The sequence below is a fragment of the Nelumbo lutea genome, chromosome 2 (genome assembly GCF_056320005.1).
Source record: "Nelumbo lutea isolate HS-2025 chromosome 2, American lotus-T2T, whole genome shotgun sequence".
Lineage (NCBI taxonomy): Eukaryota > Viridiplantae > Streptophyta > Magnoliopsida > Proteales > Nelumbonaceae > Nelumbo > Nelumbo lutea.
This window is the reverse complement of record NC_142685.1, coordinates 47,006,631-47,029,101: the sequence shown is the minus strand read 5'-3', so window position 1 is coordinate 47,029,101 and position 22,471 is coordinate 47,006,631. Positions and strand designations below refer to the sequence as shown.

General features: G+C 39.4%; 2 protein-coding genes and 1 pseudogene across 2 annotated transcripts; 1 reads left to right on the top strand and 2 right to left on the bottom strand.

Moving 5' to 3' along the window:
• The first annotated feature begins 4,606 nt into the window (after positions 1-4,606).
• On the top strand, positions 4,607-5,020 carry LOC148870404 (putative carboxylesterase 18 pseudogene; annotated as a pseudogene).
• Positions 5,021-7,686: 2,666 nt separating this feature from the next.
• On the bottom strand, positions 7,687-10,026 carry LOC148870403 (transcription factor bHLH51-like). Its single transcript, XM_088972005.1, has 2 exons — positions 8,930-10,026; positions 7,687-8,406 (listed from the first exon to the last, which is right to left on the bottom strand). The coding sequence occupies exons 1-2, from the start codon at positions 9,224-9,226 to the stop codon at positions 7,870-7,872; spliced, it is 834 nt and encodes a 277-aa protein (XP_088828131.1). The 5' UTR covers positions 9,227-10,026; the 3' UTR covers positions 7,687-7,869.
• Positions 10,027-17,850: 7,824 nt separating this feature from the next.
• On the bottom strand, positions 17,851-20,785 carry LOC148870402 (uncharacterized). The gene is made up of 2 exons (XM_088972006.1): positions 20,583-20,785; positions 17,851-18,886 (listed from the first exon to the last, which is right to left on the bottom strand). The coding sequence occupies exons 1-2, from the start codon at positions 20,622-20,624 to the stop codon at positions 18,167-18,169; spliced, it is 762 nt and encodes a 253-aa protein (XP_088828132.1). The 5' UTR covers positions 20,625-20,785; the 3' UTR covers positions 17,851-18,166.
• Positions 20,786-22,471: the final 1,686 nt, after the last annotated feature.

The window sequence follows — 22,471 nt, the reverse complement described above, 5'->3', positions numbered from 1 at the left end:
AGAACTTCAATGATAATGCCCTTAAATTGATTCTTTTCCTCTTCTCCTTAAAAGGTAAAGCCAAGCACTGGTTAGGGACTATAGGGAGACCCATTAGAACTTGGGTTGAAATGCAACAAGAATTCCTTAGAAAAGTTCTATCTTATAGGCCGAACCAATACCATGATAAGAGTCATCACAGGATTCACCCAAACACCGGGTGATCAAATTCATGAGGCTTGGGGAGGATGAAGGAGTTAATGAAAAAATGCCCACACCATGGCCTGTCCCAATGGCAAATTGTCAAGGCCTTCAACAAAGGTCTGATAGATCAATACAGGCAAATGGTAGATGCATCCTGTGGGTGGGGGGGGGGGCATTTATGAGCAAGAGTGAGTATGAAGCATATGCTCTTTTCGAGACCTTGAGTGAGAATTCCATTAACAATGCATCCTTGTATTCCTACAAAATGTCGGTGGGACCCTCAAAGAGGGCAAGGCTCTATGAGGTCAGGAATAATATAGAGCCCGAGGCAAAAATGGACTTGAATGCCATTTGTAGAAATTTGGATAGGGTAGATCTTCTAGCCCAGAAGCTTTGACTAGTTTTTCATCTTCAACCAGCAATCGGGCCCATCTACATCCTATCCCGAAGTGTGTTCCATTTGTGCCAGCCCAGCCCACTAGGTTGATGATTGTCCTACAACGGCCTAGTTCCCACCCTTTATCCAAGAACAAGTTCAGGCAGCCCAGAGTTTCTCAAGGCCCAACAATGATCCATATTCCAATACTTACAACCCTAGGTGGAGAAATCACCCTAACTTTTCTTGGAGGACACATCAACACAATCTACAATCCTAGCAATATCAACATCCGTCCAACTCCATGGCTCAGTAGTTTCAGAGGCCATCAATATAAAGTCAGTTCCAACAGGTGTACCCTAGGAATCAATCGGCCCAACCATATCAGGATTACCCACAACCTCCACAATCCCGTTCAGTAGATGATCAATTCATGCATTTTCAGCAGCTGATCCTAAATCCACATGCTCTCGAAGAGCTCATCGACGGGGATGTCAGCCATGGCAGCTTTAAAAGGCAGCGAACAGAGTAAGTACATAATCAATATGAAGCAAGACAAGGAAATAAATATAGTAGTTGTGATTGCGACCTATCAGGAGAACTTAGCCCATCTTGTACGAGCTTCTCCTTGGTCACGAAGTTCTCAAACTTCAATCCGAGCTTCGCCCAAGATCGGACCTCCTCCCGTGTCTGGGTCCAATCTGACGTCGGGGTCCTGGATGGCGGCCCTCTAGTGATTCGGGAACGGCCAACCCTCGGTGTTATGGACTACGAAATAACGTCTCTTCCAGGCTGGGACTTTGTTTAGGAGCTCGTGCAACAACTTGTACCTGAGGCGAGGAGACATGTAATAGCTTTGCTTGTGCTCGGGTAGAACATAGGCTGAGTTTTTTTTATTGAGAGGATTGAAGAAAAAGTGTCGAGGTCTAGAGGTTGGTTATAATCATGGAAAAGGGAGGTGGTACCTACGATGTTGCAAATGGAGCTCGGATGTAGCTGGTCTATGGCAACATCAAAAAATTTTATGAGCTCAACTATAAAAGGGTGAAGGGAAAGGCGCAGCCCAACTACGAGTTGTTTGTCGAAGACCACGATCTTGTCATGACTGTCATCCCAAGGAAAATTACCTAAGGGAATACTGTACACTAAGTTATTAGGGAGCCTGTATCGAGCTACTAAAGACAAGAGCTTATCCGCTGTCATTGTAGACGGACCGAAGTTGTTTGGCAAGCGACCTCGGTGCGAGGTGGATGCCGACTTGCCAGAGGCATCATGCTCTTGCCGAGGTGAGTCCGCTTCGGATGGGCTAAAGTCCACATCCTGTGCCGAAGTGCCCAGCTCAGCAGGACAAGGCTCCATGGTCTATGCTGAGGTGCCCACCTCGGCCCTAGCGGACTCACAACTCCCATCTAAAAGGCTATCTAAGCTAAGACTAGACATGCTAAAGGAATGGACAACGGAGTTGAAAACAAAGGAAGACAAACTCACCAAAGAAGACCGAAGAAAGCAAGATGACCTCGGGCACGGGCCCTTCGGAGACCTAGCTGGGAGACTTGAACGTGACCTCAAGGAGTTCAGACTCGCGGTTTGTGGCAAAGAAAATGGGCCCTTCGGCCCCTATTTATGGCCATTATATCCGAAGATCAACAGCTGAGATCTGCGCAATCCAACGGCTCCTAGAAAAACCGGCTACACGCTACCCGAGGTTGAAATTATTTGAGTGTGCTTTTTGACGTCCACGAGGTTTATAATCGGCTTGACGTCCGCATGTACCTAATACGCAATCTGGGTCATTTCCTGGTCGAGCCAAACAGTAGAATTGGTCCAACTGAAGGTCCGCCCTCCGTACCACCTAAACATCGTGCCAAATCCACCTGGGCTCATCATGAACTCCTCGCACCGAGTCTGGACCCCTGGCACAAAAAGTTGGGGCAATTGATGAGGGGTAATTTGGCATGACCTAATAAGTAAAGGTCACGTGGACACGATCTGCCAACAGGATGACAACTTGGTAAGGGGAGCCTAGTTAGTAGTTTTGGGAGCCCAGGTGTTCGGGCACCTTGGTACAAAGCCACCTCGGCATAGAGTCACCTTGGTACAGAGTCATTTTGGCACCTAAGCCAGTTCGAGGCCTAGGAACCAAAGTGACACGTAATCGACTCTAGAAGCTTTTCAATGGACTCCGAACATCCCGGGATCATGCTGCGTAACGACAGGTCTTATCCTCTTCCCTGCCCAGATCGGGCGGTAACGATAGACTTCATTGATTGATACGTTACTCCCCGTCTAAAGTGGAAATGGATCTCATCTACTCAGGTCAAGGATGTCGAAATCGTTTTGTGAGACCCACAGCACCTCAACTATATAAGGGCATCAACCCCTCTAGGGCTTAGGTACGTGCAATTATTCACACACAAAATCTCTAGCATTCAAACTTTCAAGTCGCAACCACAACAAAGATACTAACTTAAGCATCAGAGCGACCTCACTGGGTCATCCACCCCGGTCTCTCTGATTTCTGTTTTGCAGCTTGGTCTAGTTCGCTACGCGAACAACATCCAGGCATCCTTCCAGCTAGGAGCTTTCAGATCGCGCATCATCATCATAAATGGGCAACTTTTGGGGTTTAATATCAATAAAAGTATTATTTTTAAAAAATTTCAAAAATAGGTTAACTTTTTAAAATTAATATCAATAAAGGGCAAAACACTGTTCATCATCTTCTTCTTGCCATTTGTTCACTAGCACCGCCGCTGTCCGCTGCCGCCTACCGCCACCTCTACCCATCTTCACCTCCGCTTCCGGCAACATTGCCAGAGGTGGCGGTTGTGGCGATGCTAGTGGCCATTCCTCCACCCAACACCGCCGCCGCCACCTTTGGCAACGTTGCCAGAGGCGGAGGCGGGGGTGGGTGGAGGTGGTGATGGCGACACTGGTGGTCATTTCTCTACCCAACCCACCACCTTCACCCACCTCCACCTCTGCCTATGGCAACGTTGCTGGAGGTGGGTGGAGACAAAGGTGGCGGCGGCGGCGCTAGACAGAGGAATGACTGCCAATGCTGTCGCCACCACCTCTGTTTTCGTTGCTGGAAAAGGAGGCGGAGATGGGCGGCGGCACTGGTGAACAAATGCGAGAAGAATATGATGAACAATATTTTTGCCATTTATTTATATTATTTTTAAAAAATTAACCTATTTTTGATTTTTTTTTTAATTTTACTTTTATTGATATTAAACCCAAAAAAATTGCCCTTATATGCTATTACCCCTGATTAATTGCCTAATATTTAAATTGGTTAATAAAAAACGAACAAATACCATCGATTTTTTTAAAATATCAAATCGACCGATTCCGTTAACCAAATTTTTATTTGTTTTCAGTCGGTTTTTCGGGTTTTATTTGAACATGGGTCAACCAGCGTGATGTATATTGTTTTGAGCATCTTAGACTCACAACCACGGAATCGTGACACATGTCGACTTGCAGAAGGTGCACGTCACTATTCCAGAATGGCAAGATTTGCATGAAAAAACAGGTGCGATGGAGGGAGACTGTTAGGCAGTTTCAGGTTCAGGTAGGCCAACTGATCCTCTTACAATTATTTCCGTCAAAGAAAAGATGCGTCATAATTCATAAATTTGCTCTTGGTCTTGGAGGAGTTCGGCTTCAGTCCAGCAACAGACATGAATCATCCGAAGCGCTAGAAGAAAACTAGTAGAAAGTTGTAAGCTTTGACCCAGATTTTGATCGCACATCACACAAACAAAAATCCAGATTAAATGATGTCCTCCATCCTCCAGGAACCAAAGGAAAACAGAAAAAATACACACAACCACCACAGGATTAACATCCTGGGGGGTAACCCCAGCCGATGGGGTACAACCTCTGCTTGATAGCTCCATATACCAAACCAAAACTAAAGAATCTAAACCAAAGCGATTTTCATGGTTTCTCTGTAAATAGTCTGTATAACTAGTCTTCCGCAGCGTTGGAGCTGGCAACTCATTCCTCACTCTTCACTCAGACGGCAGTAGACGAAGACAGATGGCGGTTCTTGTGGATACCCAGGATCTATTACTCCGCCATTCCGTTCTTGTGGACGTCACTTGTCGTCCTAACATTACCATCAACCGCACTCTCCTCAACTTCTTTGATATCAAGATTTCTCCCAACAAAAAATATGGTCTGACGAGCGTTGATATAACAGTCGATCCCGCCCGAGACCTTTGGTTCTGCCTCTGCACTCCGACGGAACCCGCGGCCGACGTTAAACTGCCGACCATACTCTTCTTTCACGGTGGAGGATTTGCAAGACTCCGCCCTGATTCATTCCTATACGATTCCGTCTGCCACCGGTTCGCACGGGAGATCCCCGCCGTGGTTGTCTACATCAACTACCGCCTTACTCCGAAAAACCGCTTTCCGTCACAGTACGATGACGGGTTCGACGTGCTTTAAGTTCCTCGACGGCAGAGATATCTCGTCTGCCAGGAGAGGAGAGGAGAGGAGCAAAACGCTCGTTTTGCTTAACTTAAACTAACAGCGAGTCTCACTAACGGGGTGAAGCATACTGGCATGCTTCAGCCCTTCACACGATTCGGAGGACGCGTGGACTAAAGGTGCCTCCGAATGCGCGAACGGTGCCCGGACTGAAGCACATGAAAGCCGGGGAGCCACTAACGGCCAAATAATCGGCTGCTCCGGTCGGTGGTAGGTTGGAGAGGCGTCGCTGTCCTGTCCACACTTCACGGTTGGTGATGACAACGTGGAGGCTACTGTCCCTTCTTTACACTCCAGTCAATTTTACCCTTAAATCCCCTCCTATTTCTGATATTTACAGTCCTGGATCCCTCCTTTCTTCTCAGATAATTAACCTAAAGCCTCTACTCTCTTACTATTCTCTCCCAACTCCCAAGTTCTAATTTTATCATTCGTCTAAAGTTTCTTCAGTACGTTGGCGTTGATTGTGAGAAATCTAATCTAATCAGTTTCAGCATGGCCCAGCCTGAAAATTTTCAAACCAGGCCCGGCCTCTTGTGCATTTACTTGATTGAAAGTAAGTAGACCCACTCCTTGTGGACCTCACTATGTCTCTCCTTTCCTAACCCTTTTAAGACCAAAATGAGAATTAGTCCCCGAGAATGTATTGATGATATTTCCGATTATTGAAATCAAAATCATTGTGGGGACTAGTTTCAAGACAACAAACAAAAAAAATGTGAAAGACAGGTCTAATGCATATTTCTGAATTCTACTGATACTCTCATTCTATGCATTAATACCCGTCTTTGATTTGACATCAATTTCTCTACTCTTTGGGCCTAAAAATTCTAATCCTGGACTGAACACCAGTAAAAATATATATACACTGACTAATCACTACTTTTAACCTAAAAGCTAATGGCACATGTTACATCCTAACAATGAGCCTGAATCTGCTCCGCACATCTAAAATATTGGTCGTGTTGTAGTCATCAATATACTCAACATGTGGCCGGATGAGGATGACTAACAATGTGTTGTGATCAACAGATCCGAACTCCCTAACAACCTCTCCCTTACATGATCAAAGACTTTTTTCTTATTAACCCTCATTCAACCAATTTTGAGCCATCCATGCATAGATCAGACCTCGTCTCATGACGAGGGCGGCAATCAAAGAAAGTTACAAATAAGGGGATGGTCTGATAATGGGATCACTTAAAGCATTCACCTTGTTAACCCTATATTATATTTCTACTTCTCTGCAGAGGTAAATCAAAGAAATAGACAACAGAGAGGCTAAAAGATAACGATAAGAAGATAAACTTTGGCAGTTATCCCATGTGCGTAGTCTTCGCTATCATTTAATTGATCGGATAACCTATTGTTTGTTGTACTTTATTATTTGAATTTCAAAATGTAATTCTACATATTTATCCCTTTGCCAAAGAAAAATCACAAACACCTGCTGATGGAACTGAAATGCAGGTTTGGTACTCCCCACGCTTAACAGAGAAAGACACCAGCTAGCTGACTACTTGGAAAAACAAGGTCTTAAAGCTTATAATTTTCAATATATTCATCTCTATAATGCCTGTGGCCGGGCTACCACCTCATTTTGTCTATCCCTCCTCTCTGTTAACCAAAGGAGCCAGCTTCTCTACATCCACCTAATCCATTCACAAAAAAGAACAATTAATTAATATTTCTTTAGCTATAAGAATCTGTTCTGTAAGTGCATCGAATGTAGTGTGCCGATTTATGAACTGCTTTTAAGACCCAACAAACAAGCTAGGATTAATTTAACAGATAGTCATAGTCTAACCCCCCATAGAGCCATACTGAATAATCGAGTACTAAACATCATATGCTCTTTTGGTGCAATTTTATCCCATATATCTTCTCCTCCTCAGAAGTGAAAACTATGCTTTCAATGTTTCCTTTTTCTTAACTCCTATTAACAAAAGCACTTCAACAAACATCTTCTACACAAGAAGAACTGAAGTGGTAGTAAGCTTTGACCATGGTTGCTGAGGCTCAGTTTGGAAGGAGTACAAATACAACTATATATATATATAGAGAGAGAGAGAGAGTAAAGCCTTGTATTTTATATTACTTTGTACATATTTGTACTGTACGAATTTGTATTTGTACTCCTTCTAAACTGAGCCTGATTGTCAAATAACCCACAAACAAATTGATTATCCAGTTAAGCTAGCTAGCAACAACTCAAGAACCATGTGCTAAAATAAACTAAAAATAATAATAAAGAACTACCTAACTAGAAAACCAGATGTATGAAATTACAACATCAATTACTACGTCTACAGTAAGTAATCTGGAACAGAGAAAACTCTACTAATCAAGATGACAACAGAACAGGAGATACGAAAGCTACCTCCCTGGAGCCAACTAAGAAACCTTTCATCAATTCCTATTCTCTAACCCCGTCTTCGACAATTCATCACAGTGACACCCCCAAAACAGTGGCCTTTAATGCCTTAACTTTTGTGCTTTGAACTCAATATCTCGCCAAAGGCAAATCTCATAAGCTCTTAATTAATCTTCTACTACCTTACCCATGGTCAGTGTTACCGCAGCCGATAACTAGTTTATGTATGACCAGCGTTTGTGTGTTTCAATTTTCATAGAAACATTAATATGAAATTATATTAAAGCTAAGTACTCGGTTGGCAACACACCAGGTGAGCGACAGATGTTCATATATGCAAGCGAGAAAGAAAAACAAAATATCCAAAAGATGTAAAGAAAAAAAAAAATCAAAACATCAAATACAAACGATAAATCCAGAGATCTGACAATTATTACACATAAGAAGGTTCATGGTGATCGCTGTAACTCTCTGAGTAATATGATGGCAACAAGATCCTTTGCCTCTTGCTTGAACGGCCATTCATCGACACCATCGATGTAGAAGCAATTCTATTCAAAACCACCTTAAGAGACTGTTTGAGGGAGCTTAAGCACACACCCTCTTGACAATCTTTGGTGCAAAGGACCATAACATTTATAATCCTTCCACCCATAGTAGCCATTTCTGCTCTTATTGTTGTTAAGCTCAACCCTTTGAGGGCTTGAATGAGATCCGTGAAAAGTTCTGGGCGGTCATCGCAACAAAGAGAAGCCTTGATGAAAAAACCATTTTTGCTGTTGTTGTTGTCGTCGCCGTTGGTAGCGGTGGTGGTGTTGGCAGTGGTAGTGGATTCTACACTTCGATCGCAATCGACAATGACTTCATCAACGTCTTTGGGAATTGTGAAAACTTGGCTGATCTCAACTGCTTTTCTCTTTAGATCCTTCACATGATCAATTACACTGGCTAATAGAGCAGCTTTATCCATCTGCACTAAAAAGAAGCATCGATGTATCATATGTATATCAGTTTGCAGAGGTTGCATGCTTTTACAGAAGGTAAGCACTAAGGCTGATACGCCTGTCGACCATCTAATACGGGCATGTGCGCGTGCGGCTTTGTCGGAGGTTGGAGCATCTCAACCATCAATCATCAGAAATTTTTATCCAATAGTCATATCCAGTCGGGTATAATTTATAAGCGAGTTAAAGATGCTACTTGATCGAACCGAGTTAACCCCATTAACTCGTTCAAAAGCTAAATGCTAAATGAACAACTTTCTATATATCCTGACTTTATTGGGTGACTTTAATAGTAAGCTTTTATTTTCCAGACCCAATCCGAGTAAGTTAACTCAGAACCTTATTTCATTCATGGAATAGGATCCCCAGGACGATCACCTATACTTCTTAACAAATTGACACAAAGTGGGTCCTGAGTTCACTTGTTCAGCTATGAACGACCGAGTCACCAAAATTTGAATCTTGGAGAGAAAAAGAATTGCTGTTTACCTTATCAGACCGTGGAATAAGTTTCCTGAGAGTGGTAAGGTGTGAGTTGATCCTCTCTCGACGGCGTTTCTCTGCTTGGCTGTGGCTCTTAGAAGCAGCGGTAGCTCTATCTTGTGCAATCTCCTCCACGAACAAAGACGACGGAGGAAGCCCATGAACCGGGAAAGAAGCAGAGTCGTGAGGAGGCATGAGAGGCGACGGAGGCGGCCATCGAAGGAGAAAGGATCCAACATTAAGTGCATGGTATTGAAGCAAACATGCCTCTTCAGGCAAGGCAGGAAGATAGCACCTCTCCATGAACGCAGCCACACTTGAAACCCTAAAATCAAACTTAAAATGTCCCTGCTTTTGCTAAAGCATCCGATGCTACAAGTCACATAGCAGTACTAGGGAGCACTGGAGCAGGGAGTCCCCCAATCCCAGTACAGATGCAAAATTATGGTGGTTTAATTTTTCATTTATTGATGGTATGAGTGTGATTGTTGACTGATGGCTAGTGAAGTTTTATTGGTCAAATGAAAATCTGAACTTGGCCTTATCCACCCGTCACCTCAACTGCTTTCTGCTGCCACCCTTTCTCTGTCAAAGATGAACCTAAATCACTTGGATAATTTACCAAACCCACCCCACTGGAGCAGGGAGTCCCCCCCCCGCCCCCCCCTCCTAGAGGTGACGAGGAAGGATGCTGCTTTTCCTTCCTTGCAATATCTGATCGAAGCAGAGAATCAATTGATATGGATGGTTGGAAAATGGGATCATCCAATCGTGTATGTCTGATCACCTATAAAAATTTCTTGGCGAGTAGGCCTTCCAAGCTCCTTCAGCATCTACCACTTGAGGACCGCAGGTTTAAGAAAACCAACCTAAAGATAACGTGTAAGGCAAAACACAAATACCACTGACAGAGTCTGTTTCTGAACAGCAGGGTTCCATTTTTAACGGTGCCATAGCTAAGGGCCTAAGGCATCGCTGCACCCAAATAGTTAGAGATTACAGTAGCTACAACCCTCTGCAACAAACGCAGCTGCTAAGCTACTTCCCAGACCTCGAAACCACAGCCTATACAAGAATAAAAATTCTAAATCCCATGGATCGCAAGATGGGATGATGAAGACCTCGTCCTTTTTAACTTTATGTACTGAACATTCAATAATTCGCTTCCCATAAAAGATCAATAATTCATTTATATTTTATCTAAACGGGTCTAATCAACCAATTCTTCTTAATATTTTATCTAAACGGGTCTAATCAACCAATTCTTCTACAAATTTGGTTTGGTGGTTTGGGTTTGTTGTCCACATTCATTTACTCTCTGTGGCTAGACAGAGACTCCAACACAACAAACAAAGAGGGGTCTCGATACATCAGCAATTAGCCACCAACGTAGGTCCCAAGTCCTCATCATTATAATTCAGCATGCAGAGAGGACTTGAACAATCGATGCGACCTTTGATCAACCACTTAGTTTGGATGTTTATCTCTTTGTATTTTGTGATCGTGTATGTTCTGATACAAGTGTGTTCCTCAGTTCCTCTTTTACTTCCCCTTGCTTCATGGCGATTTTTCGATCTACCATTTTTTGGGCCCCACCCAAATCAGCCTTAAAAGATGTGAAACCACTACCATCAGACATCAGTGGCATCCAATGTAACAACGCATTTTAGTCCTTTCATCTTACTATCACTCACTCAGTTGGCCATTATGGCTACATGACAAGCTTAAATTTAAGCAAGAGCTGTCCTTTCAATCATAAACGCTGTTTAATTGGCGTTTGTGAGGAAAGCAGATTGTGGCCGGGGTTGTTGCAACAAATCAAAACCTAGAATAACTAATATTTAATTTCATGTGATTATATATATCTGTAGTGTAGTGAGCGATGAAAAATCAATTTGAACCAGAAACGCTCCTCAGTCGAGCATCCTAAATCAATTACAGGCCATTCTTTTTCACTGTTCAAGCGCATGGTAAACCTTACAGGCTCCTAAAGCCCAATTAGAATGGAAGGCCCATTTGACTTGTTAGGTAACGAGGCAGTAGAGACGCGACAAGCATGGAATAGTGTGCAGTAAGGAATTCATCCTAGATCAAAATCGTATATAAAAAAAAAAGAGCCAAGCATGCAAAACACAAGGGTTTTATTAAAAATATCAAATTAATTCTGGAGATAATATCGAAGAAGATCGAAATAAAAACTAGAAATAATGTCAAATTAATTCTGGAGATAATATTCTCCTTTTACAAAGCAATAAAAACTAGAAACCTCAAACATAGGATGCAGACGTATCTACAGAACCTTCTTCAATGGGTTAATTGCCCCAAGGTCATTTTTTCTGCATATTATAATCCCTCAGTACAAATTCGACAGTCCATGTTGTAGACACCCCAAGCCACACATGTGATTATCCTATCTCTAAATGGAATAAAAAATATATACGAAGTGCTCACTTATAGATCAATAGGAAGGCTTCATCTCCAATTTTCAGGTAAACAGGACGACCATTCCTTCGTGCAGTTGTTCAAATTTCAAAAAGCTCAGAAGTCCGAATACATTCATTAAATTTTTTTTTTCTAACATTGAGTCTACGACACCAGAGTCAGCAGTATATAATCTTACAAACTACCCAACCACTTCATTTGAATTTTTAGATCAGATTTTAAGTTATCTACAGGACATGATAGCAGAACTACTATAATGATCTCAAGCACCAGGGTACGAGCAAGGTTCAAAGTATCGACACATCAATTTGTATTGGCCGATACGTATCGTTCCAGTACACCTCCGGTATGCCCCTACAGTGGGTGTATTGGGGGTCTGACCAGTTCAGGGGGTGGAGGAACCCTAAACCGGCCCCCCTGAACCAGTTGCAAAAAATAAAAATAAAAAAAGGCACAAAATGCAGTACTGATTCGCCCGATAAGCCCCTACCGACGTATTGGGCGTATTGATATTTTAAACCTTGGGTACGAGTTAAAATAATTCAATCATAAAACAGCACTCTGTATTTGTGATCACTTATCCTCCGACTGTTGCAAAAATTAGCATTGCAACCATTTCTACAGAAATTCCACCTCAAAGGCTCAAACCTTCATTTGTGAACCAAACAAAGGGATCCATTCCGTGGATATTACTTGAATAAATGCTATTGAATTTGTTTGCATCTGAACCCTTTACGGACATGTAAAAACAATAGACTGTAACACATTAGCTACATCAAAAGGAACTATTCCTTTAGGTGCTTTTCAGTATTTCTATTTCCATATACTAAAAGAACTTGCTTTCCACATAGAAGATCCTAACAGATTTAAACCTCCTAAGCTGATGAAAACCATTTATTCTGAGAAGCCCAAGTCTGTTTACGGTTAGTGATGCAAACGGCAGTTTGGAATCAGAGAAGTAATCTTTCAGCTGTAATGATTCTGGATGGCAGTGTTGCTTGGGGCTTTGTGTTCGCTTCTTTTGAAAAGTCAGGATGCAACTCTGACAGGGTACGCCATGGAAATGGTCTTTCTATACAAGCTAGTTATGGTAAATCAAACCAACTTCCAGAAAGTTCAGTATATTTGATATACTGAACTTGGAACATGGTTCAGTTATTTAAGTTATCATACATTCTTCTTTTTCTACAGACTACGCAATCCCAGATGTTAATTTTCCTCCAAAGTAGCTCCTTGTATCCATACCTAACAGTGCATCTAAATATGCTGTACTCATTTGGGCCCACTCTTTCTATGAGAAACTGTTCCCCTTCATTGATATAGGGAAATCAAACAGATTGCCACACTCAAAACTAGTACATTATGGAAAGTGGGCAGGTTTGTCAGAAAGTGTCCAAAAATAGCTGGTATCCTTGTTGCCAAATAGGTGTAAACAAGTCAATTCCCATGACTCTGGACCATGCTAAGTATAGGGCCTAAAGCCACTAGCCTCTTCATTGACCCTGTTCTTGTCAGATTTATGTTTCTTCAATGTGTCATACATAATTCTATCTGCAGCAAGTTGTCACAAACAAAAGAGTAATGACTGCGAACACTACAAAACTAGAGAAACAAGCAAAGCTTCAACTAGAGTAAACGAACTAGTGTGAAAAAAAAATGCATATCCTATTAACACTGCTCAATTTGTACCATAAGAATGGCCAATAATGTTGATGTCCCTTAATCCGATTATGCCAGAAAAACTGAGGCATAATACAACCCAGTTAACCTCTGTAATGTAAAATTGACATTGTACTACAAGTATGAACTATCTTCATACAGGGAGGTGATCCATTGCACAGAAATGGCTTATCATAAACAATGTAGGTGATATAACAGCTGGACTTCTGATCCAAGCTACAAAAGTAGACACTGTGGAGACTGGTTAGGAAACAGCCTCTCTAAATGAGAAAAAAATAATTAAAAATAGGGTAAATTACTTGTACCTCCCCCGCAATTTCAGTCAAATATTGGCATCTCCTTGAATTCACTTATCAACTTACCCCTATTTGAGGGTTGAGTTGCTTATTCCACTCTTCCACTAACATGTGGTTTAGTCTTAGTGGCAGGAAGTGTTCACTTGACAATAAACAATTAAAACTTCCCAAAGATCATTTTGTCCTTTTTACACTTTGCATATATTATATGGACAAAAATGCCTTCATCTATACTTCTTAGAGGGACATTTTTTTTACTGTAATGTTAGGTGCCATGGGAATGAAAGTTAAAAACAAGTTTATAAAAAATAAAACAAAAACAAAAATATAAGTAAAGCTGTATTTGCTGTTTACAAATGAGATATTTTTATCAACTTCAAAATACATATTACAAAGACAAAACTAATGTTTTATCATTATCAGTGTTTTAGTAAAATATCTTTTTCTGTTTAGTTCTGTCTCTTCTGTTAGAAACCCCTTGCAATTTGGTGGTGATATTACGTAAAGTTGTCATCCTAAAATTACATAAAATATCTTGACCATGTTGAAATTTTTTAATCTTTATACTTTTAGGTGTAGGGGGTATTTTAGTCATTTTACTTAAAGTTATATGTCACCCTAACATTACATCCAGACAAGTATTCCCAATGCTTTAAAACCTTTAATTCTTTTTCTTTTTTAATTGGAGAAAGAAAAAAAGGCAGATTGGGGTGGTGATTATTCAAATCATCCAGGGGCCCAAAGGTTTGCCAGTTGCTACCAGTGTATTCTGACATCCTTAACTACAATTTGGATGGGTCCTCGTTCCTAATTTCCTTCCCATCCTGCTTCTTCAAACTTCAAAGCTAAAAAAGAATTCCCCACGCTTCAAAACTTTTTTTATTATTTAATTGGAGAGAAAGGAACAGACTGGTTGGAGAGGTGATTATTCAAATCACCCAGGGGCCAGAAGCTTGCAAGTATCCATTAGTGTATTCTGACAAACTTCTCTACAATTTGGATGAGTTCATACTCCTATTTCCTTCCTATCATGCTTCTATGAGCTTCAAGGTTAAGAGTGGTGATGGGCTCACTTATCTCTATTTCATAAGGTGATTTTATTCACAACAAACACATTCTAGATGGTGCCTTAATAGCTAATGATCTAATTGATTCTAGAAGTGGTAAGAAATGTAAAATTGACCTAGACAACATATAAGTAAGCTCGGTTCCTTTCTTGGCTGCAGTTTTAGATGGATACCTAGAGAGCTTAACTAAGAGCTTATTCTTTAGCTAAAAATGGTTCTGAGATTTGAAGGGCTTGTTTTCTTTTTGTAGTCAAGCTCCATCTTTTAATACATCCTTTCATGCACAGTTTGTTAGTTGAATAAAAAGATACCATTTCTGGTGGATCTTCCTGAGGGGAAGGAGCCAATTGGGTGCAAATGGGTGTTCACTGCAAAACATAGGGCTGATGGCTAAGTAGAATGGTACAAGGAAAGGTTGGTTGCTAAGGGGTTCACACAAGTTTATGGAATAAACTATGCTGAAAGGTTTAATCTTGTTGCTAAAATGAATTCCATATGGATCATTTCTTTGGCCGCCAACTTTGATTGGGATCTTCACCAACTTGATATAAAAAATGTTTTTCTAAATGGGAACTTGGAGGAGGTGTATACGGTCAAAATGCCAAGTTTTCTTGTTGAAGGCATGGTTCAGTAGGTTCAGCAAGTGGGTTTTAGGCAGTGCCAGACAGATCATACACTGTTTGTGAAGAGGGAGCAGGATAAGATCATAATGCAAATCGTGTACGTGGATGACATTGTCATCATGGACAACTAGAAGTCAGAGGTAAGGGAGTTGAAGAAATTCATATCCTCTCAATTTGAAGTGAAGGATATTTGTCCTCTAAGATACTTCCTAGGGCTTGAGGTTGTCTATTCCAACAAGGGCATTTTTATTTCTCCAAAGAAGTATATCCTAGATCTCCTACAAGATTTTGGTAAGCAGGTAGTCAAGTCAGCTAATACCACTATTGGATACTGAGTAGAACTGCCAAACCACAAACTTAGGGATAGTGAGGGAGGAGTTCTTCTAGACATCAAACAATAACAAAGATTAGTTGGGAGGATTCTATATTTGCCTATGATTACGCCTGACATCACCTATTTTGTGGCTGTTCTTAGTCAACAATGGTTTTAAAAGGCGACCGAGGCAAGGTGAGGCAGCCAAAAATCGCCTAGTCTCGGTAGTCTCTAAAGATTCTGCAGGGTGGTAGTCTCAGTTGTGAGTCATACGCCTCTTGCCTCAAGGTGTAAAACAATTGAGGTGGTAAATGGTATTTTTTTAACTGGGGTAAAAATGGTAAAAAGTTAAAAAAATAAATGTTAGGGACTTAGGGTAGTCGAACAGATAGGGGTTTTCCCTCTTCTCTTCTTCCTTGTTCAGAACTTTGAAGTGAGAACGAACCACTCCAGTGCTCTAGTGCTCCTCAACAGCCTCCATTGAAACGGAAACCAAGGTTTTTTTTTCTAACTTTCCTGCTTGTTTGGCGCATAGGATAACTCCAACCCTCCAAGGTTTTATCCATAACTTTTTTGAGTTTCTATTTGAATACAAACCGAAAACAGAGTTTTGAGTTTCCCACCGTTCCATCTTCAACTTTCATTCTAATTTTTTTTATATTTTTCTAAATTTCTAATTTTCTTTTCAGATCAGAACACAAAACAGAGTAGCACTGAAGTCTGTAACAGTCGACTGACCATTCATTACTTATCAAAAAAAAAGTTGAGTGACCATTGACCAAGGTAAATTCTTATTTTATTTCTTAAATCTTAATCTGTTAGGGTTATTTGGTTAATTGGTTACTTAGTGTTCTCTAATCTCTATTAAAAAAATAAAAATTGTGGCTATGGTAATTCTTAACGCTTTTTTTTTTACTGTCACATGAAGAAGAGAATGAATGGAGTTGGACTTTTCTAACCATGTTCACTGAAACCATGGTTTTAGAAAACAAGATTTTAAATTTTGATTTCAAATCAGGTTTTGATCTTTGATTAGACTTGAAGCCTTGAAAGTTGAAATTGGAATTTTTACTGAAATGTTGGTAATTTTTTATTCATTTGGGAATTGGAGAACCTGCTTATACTAATAGGAACAAATTCTAGTTAAATTTTCATGATTATATTTCATAAAAATAATCTTGAAAAGATTTGAACGCACAATTAACAGTTATTGGACCATGATACATTAAATAAGTCACACGTAATTACATAAAGTTTCAATTATTTGTTTCTTTCTTTTTTAACTGATCAAAAAAAATTATTTGCTTCTTTTTATGTTTTTTTATTATTTATGAACTATGTCCATAATTTTTAATCTTTTAGTTTGAGATTTACACCTCACCACTCTAGCACCCAACCACCTCGCTTCACCTTTAGCCTTTTAAAACCTTGTAGTCAACACATGCACTCTCAGAAAAGGAACCACCTTTTAATTGTGGAAAGGATTCTTAGGTACTTTAGGAAACATCCTGGCAGAGGTATCCTTTTCTTAAACATGGCCATGTAAGAGTTGAAGTGTACATTAATGCTAATTGGGCTAGGTCAACAGATGACTGTAGGTCTACTACAAGTTACTATACTCTGTTGGAGGTAACTTGGTGACATGAAAGAGTAAGAAGTCTGTGGTGGCCAAATCTAGTTCTGAGACTGGGTACCGCACCATGGCCCATTTTGTAGCTGAGGTGTTGTAGATTAAGAACCTTCTGGGAGAGTGGGGATTTGGTGTGAATGGTCAGTCCTATGTCTCTCATTCTCTCTACTATGACAACAAGGCAGCCATTAATAATATCATCCAAATTCTATTTTGCATGACTGAACTAAGCACATAGAGGTTAGAAAACACTTCATAAGAAAAAAGATTGAAATGGAAGAAGTGTGTACCCCATATGTAAACTCCAAAGGTTAATTGGCTCATGTATTCACAAAGGGTGTGAGCTCTCTGCGTCATACTAAACTATGTAACAAGTTGGGGATGATTGACATCTATCTTGAGGGGGAGTTTTCTAATGTTGTAATCTGTATACTTTTAGGCAAAGGGGGTATTTTAGACATTTTACTTTATGTTATGTCACCCTAATAAAAATAAAAGGAGTGAATGCTGCCAGCCACTCTTGACTCTTTCTCCTCTCTCTTCTCCTTTCTGCTCTCTTACACCATTAGATATCTGATTTCAATGTTTTTCGGACTGAAACACCAGATATGGAGCAGAGGATATATTAAAGCATTTCTGTTACTTCAGTAAATTCTTGCCTGGTTTAGAGATTTATAAAAGTTTCTTTGAATGTCTTCATGGTGTCTTTAGAGATGCAGCTTGTCATAAACAAACAGGGACATAGTAAAAATGTGAAAACAATCCGGCAATCTGGATTCTTTTTTTTTTTTTTTTGATCAGCAAAGAAATCTGGAATTTGCAGATATAGTATCAGTTCATATGATTGAACAAAAGATGGAGCCATTTATGTGCTGCTTTCCTTTAAGTATATATCAATTAATGAAATTAATAACCAAATAAATATTATAACTTGTGTATCACATAGGTATCTCCTAGCAGTACAAGTTCAGAAGCAGAGCACAGGTACATTTGACAAGCATAGATAGTCAAAATTTTAAGAGGGACAAAACAAAGGAAATTGCATTTCAGTATATATTTTACATTTAAGCTTCAAAACTACCAAATTTATGCAACTTTCTGAAGTATAAAATCATGTAAGCTCTCAGCTTGCTCCATTAATGCTTCAAGTAGCAGCTTATCTAGAGGGGGAGTGGTGGTACCTGAAGCATCTCTAATACTCATTAAAATGGATGGCACCAGCTTTCCATACAACATAAGTTGTTGCAAACATTACTGTACTGATGAAGACAAATGAGAATATAATGATAAACAGATCAGTACCCCCTGGAAACTGAAAAGTCCAGCCTTGCTTTGGTAACCCCCTTTTGCTGTCATCAAACAAGTTTGAAGGAGCTTCAGGAAGACCAGATCTTTTCTTCCCTCGATCACTTTCTCTTAAAGCATCCAAAACTTTGCTTCCCATTCCCATATCTGATTTAGAAGGCTTTGATTCTGTATATTGACTGAGAACACGGGCAGCTCTCAGTTTCTCTCTTGCTGTCAATGGTGATCTCTTCAGTGTAGGTTGGACATCTGGAGAAGATGACTCCTTCTGCTTCACGTTAGGACCTTGTAACCCATCAGAAGCTTCTGAGATTTGAGGCACTGGTTCATTGTTGGCACTAGTTTCAAGTTGAGAATTCAAGGTTACAGATTTCGCTGCTGAGAACTGGTTATCAGAGATTATACTTTCCACATTTTTGGAATCGTTACTAGTGGGGTCTGTGGCCACATGATTACTATCTGCAGCTAAGTGAACCAAGCTGCCTCTATTTTCCTTTATATTCCTCCTTGAATGAAGCCATAGCTGTGAGGATACTGCAATGAAGTTGGTCTTCAACCTAGGAGCTCCCTTATAAGGTATTGAAATATTTTGGAGTTTTGAAAGCACCTGTTGATGGAGTTAGTAAATAATATGTAGATGGAAGGAAAAGGGAGCATTCATTCATGCACTTTTTTTTTTGTTCTACAGGAAAGAAAGGAAACCTTAAAATTCATTCATTTGTCTCATAGAGAAGGATCATGAACAATTTTTGTTGTTGTTATTATTATATTTTTTTTCTGATTGTCACATGCACAACTTTGTTAAGAATTCAAATAATCAGAAGGAACCAAGAGGTTGTGAGTGGAGTTATAGTTCCTATATAGAACATTTAAGATGCACAATTTTAATATGTTATATTTCAAAATTAGCAAAAGTAATATCGTTTAACCTAGTTGAAATAAAGGATTCTTTACCAAGTTCAGATCATGAAAACTAACATGACACTCCAAATTACTTTCAAATCTTAAAGGTTGGAAGATGTAAAAACCTCATCAACCCCATTTTAATGGGCACATGTTGTGATGACCATTTTTTGACATTGCTGGACTAAGATCGCATTTTGATGTACACAAAAGTTTGCCAGATGCATTAAAGAAATGTTCATCTGACAACATATAAGTAAGCCATAAGCACGATAATAATATGTACATTTAAATATACAAAGGAGACCAGTAAGATAAACAACAAGATAGAACTACCCTCTGGAACCTTTATAAGTAGCAGATAAAAACATAAAAGAAGCACTAACTAGAAACCACTATCAATATTTATAACTCAATTCAGGTTTGCATTGGCATCTTTGAGTTTTATACATGAATTATGAGGCGTTTCATATGGTGCAATATACAAAGAGATTCAAATTTCAAAGTTTAGTTACCACCAATGCAACGGCATTTTAATGTTGATTCTAGTCATCTGATCAAAACATGAAGGAAATAAATAAGTGATAATGTAAGGATATGCCAGAGTAGTTATGACGGTTAGGTGATGTCTTGGCATTTTGCTCTGATAAGGTGAGTCAATGTCTATGAAACAAATAGGCATCACTTAAATAACAAACATGTATTGTTTATCATACTGGATGACAAGTATATAACCAAATAAAAGCATTGTATAAAGAAATGTTAGTCATAAACTACTGAACGACAAATTATATCATATGCATAAACATACACAGAGGAATTAAGGACTAATTTTTAACTCCATATGCACTCCTCTTGACAAAGAATAGATTACCATACTCCATCCATGCATAAAGGCGGGATAATTAGTTATATACCCCGACTGAATTGTATATGTATATAAAGCGCCCACCTAATTGGTCGCCTAGGTGGTTGGCTAAAATGATCTAAACCTGGTTCTCGGTTCTTCCAGTACCAGAAAATGCGAGTAGAAGTTTCAAAATTTTCACTCATCTTCAGAATCGTATTAAGAAAATAACAGAACCAACAAAACCAAGGATGATAGCCATATCTAGTGTCTTTCCCGTAGTTATAAAACATACATGAAAGTTATAAAAGATAAAAAAGAAACGCCGAGCTTTCCAGATAAATAAAAGAAAAAGAAAAAGAAAAAAAAAGATATAGCAATTATCAGAACAAGCATAACCAACCAGCGACGTGCCAAATTTGAATAGAAGCTATTTTAAGACATACGAAACCAAAATGGAAGGCTTAAGTGGTGATGTTGTCTAATGTCCAACTGCCAAGATATGCACATATTACTGAAGAAGAAGAAGAAGAAGAAGGGAAGATACGTTTACCTTTGAGTTGAAGCCCGCCACTGGATTCAAAGAAAGGGTCATCTTCTAATCATCCGATGCCCAATCACTCAACCATATCGAGCGGGAGAAGGAAAGTATTGAGAAAGAAGTTAAAGATTGGGTTTTATTCTGCTCCGTGTTTGTGGTTCTGAAGTCTGCATATACTAGAGGATAGTAATACTTAGCCCCTTGAATAAAAGACCCCTCAAGCTTAGATTCCAGCACTTCGCCCCTTGACCCGTTAAAGGGGTCGACAGTATTCATAGAACCGGACCAGACCGGACGGACCGGTAAAAGTAAAAGGGTAAATTATAAATTCCCCTTTGTACTATGGGGTCAGTGACAAAGTCCCCCCTGTACTTTTTTTTTTGTGACAAAGATCACCCAGAAATTTAGCCCTTAGAAAAAGACCCCCTTTTGTTAATGTTCTGTCAATTAACTTCAAAAAAATTTCATCTAACTCTTTAAAATTTTTTAAATGTCCAAACTACCATTTTTATAGTGTTCATTGTCTTCTCCATTGAAGCTGCCCTGACTGAAGCTTCTTGGACTGAAGCCAGACTCTAAAGTTAGGTGAAATGGCATAAAAACAACGGTTTTGAAACATTCAATAGAAAACATTAACAGAATAAAGGGACTCCTTTAGTGACGAAGATGGGAAAAATGATGAATTAGAAGATTTAACCAAAGACAATATCAAGGCCATAATCATGGTATGTGAAGTGAAACTCAAAAAGAAGGAAAACAAGTCAAATAGGTTTTAAGAGAAAAAGGGCAAGCAAATGAAAATAGAAAAAGCTTAATGAGATATTTTGGTAATTTAACGCTTTCCATCATCTGATTTAACGGTCAAGGGGGTCATTGCCTAAAAGCTAAAGTTCAAGGGGTCTTTGTCACAAAAAAAAATACAGGGGGACTTTGTCACTGACCCTATAGTACAAGGGGTCTTTGTAATTTACCCAAAATAAAAACTATGAATTAGTCCACCAGCCTGTTAAGTGTTAAGTCATATCCTAAAAATAGAAGTCAACCACTAATTGATCCAATTGGGAAACTGATGAATCAGTCCCGATTTTACAAAACTAGTCACTTTTTTCAATTCTTTTGAACTTCTATACAAATTTTTGAAGGCTATAACTTTTCTTTTATACAAGGACTAAAAAAAAAAAAAAAAACGAGATTAAGAGAGAGAGAGATAGAAGCTTGTATACTTTCAGGAAAATTGACTGATAAGATTTGATGATATATAGATGTTGGGATATTGTCATCGGGCCAAGGTTTCAAATATCGATATAGGCCAATAAGCTGATAGGGTGTATCGTCTTGTATCATTGTTCTTTATTGTGTTTTATTTATTTTTTTAATTGGTTTAGAGTGATCAGTTTAAGTTCCGGCTACCCTTTGAACCATGGCCTAACCCAATACACCTCTTATAGGGGAATATCGGGAAGGCCCCAATATGATACATATGGGCTGATATAGACCAATACGTAATGATATTTTGAACCTTGCATAGGGCAAAAGCCAAAAGCAAATACCACAGGACATTTCATTGATGATACTCCTAATTGATTCATGGGAATAGGGGTCTGAATCAAAATCAAAATGGACTATTTTAATTCCAACTTTTTGATTGGGCAGAACTGAAATCCTATTCACATTTCCAGTGGAATAGTATTCCCTATTTCTTGGGAATGAAATCCCATTGTAACTGATTTGGATTCTCATTTTAATTTTCGTTTGAACTAAACAAACCATGAAATTAGACCATTCCAATTCCCATTCCAACATATTTTGATCCCTATATTTGGATAGCAACAGACGAACCGGTGCAATCAAATAACTTGAGGCGCACAATTAAGATCGTCTCCGTTCAGTCCTTTCTGTTA

Excerpts from the sequence above, each read along its gene's own strand:
- LOC148870403 (XM_088972005.1), bottom strand. The coding sequence starts at position 9,226 with ATGGAGAGGTGCTATCTTCCTGCCTTGCCTGAAGAGGCATGTTTGCTT. Across the intron at positions 8,407-8,929 it reads TTATTCCACGGTCTGATAAG|ATGGATAAAGCTGCTCTATT; the intron begins GTAAACAGCAAT and ends TTTTTAGTGCAG.
- LOC148870402 (XM_088972006.1), bottom strand. The coding sequence starts at position 20,624 with ATGACCCTTTCTTTGAATCCAGTGGCGGGCTTCAACTCAAAG. Across the intron at positions 18,887-20,582 it reads TGGCGGGCTTCAACTCAAAG|GTGCTTTCAAAACTCCAAAA; the intron begins GTAAACGTATCT and ends CTCCATCAACAG.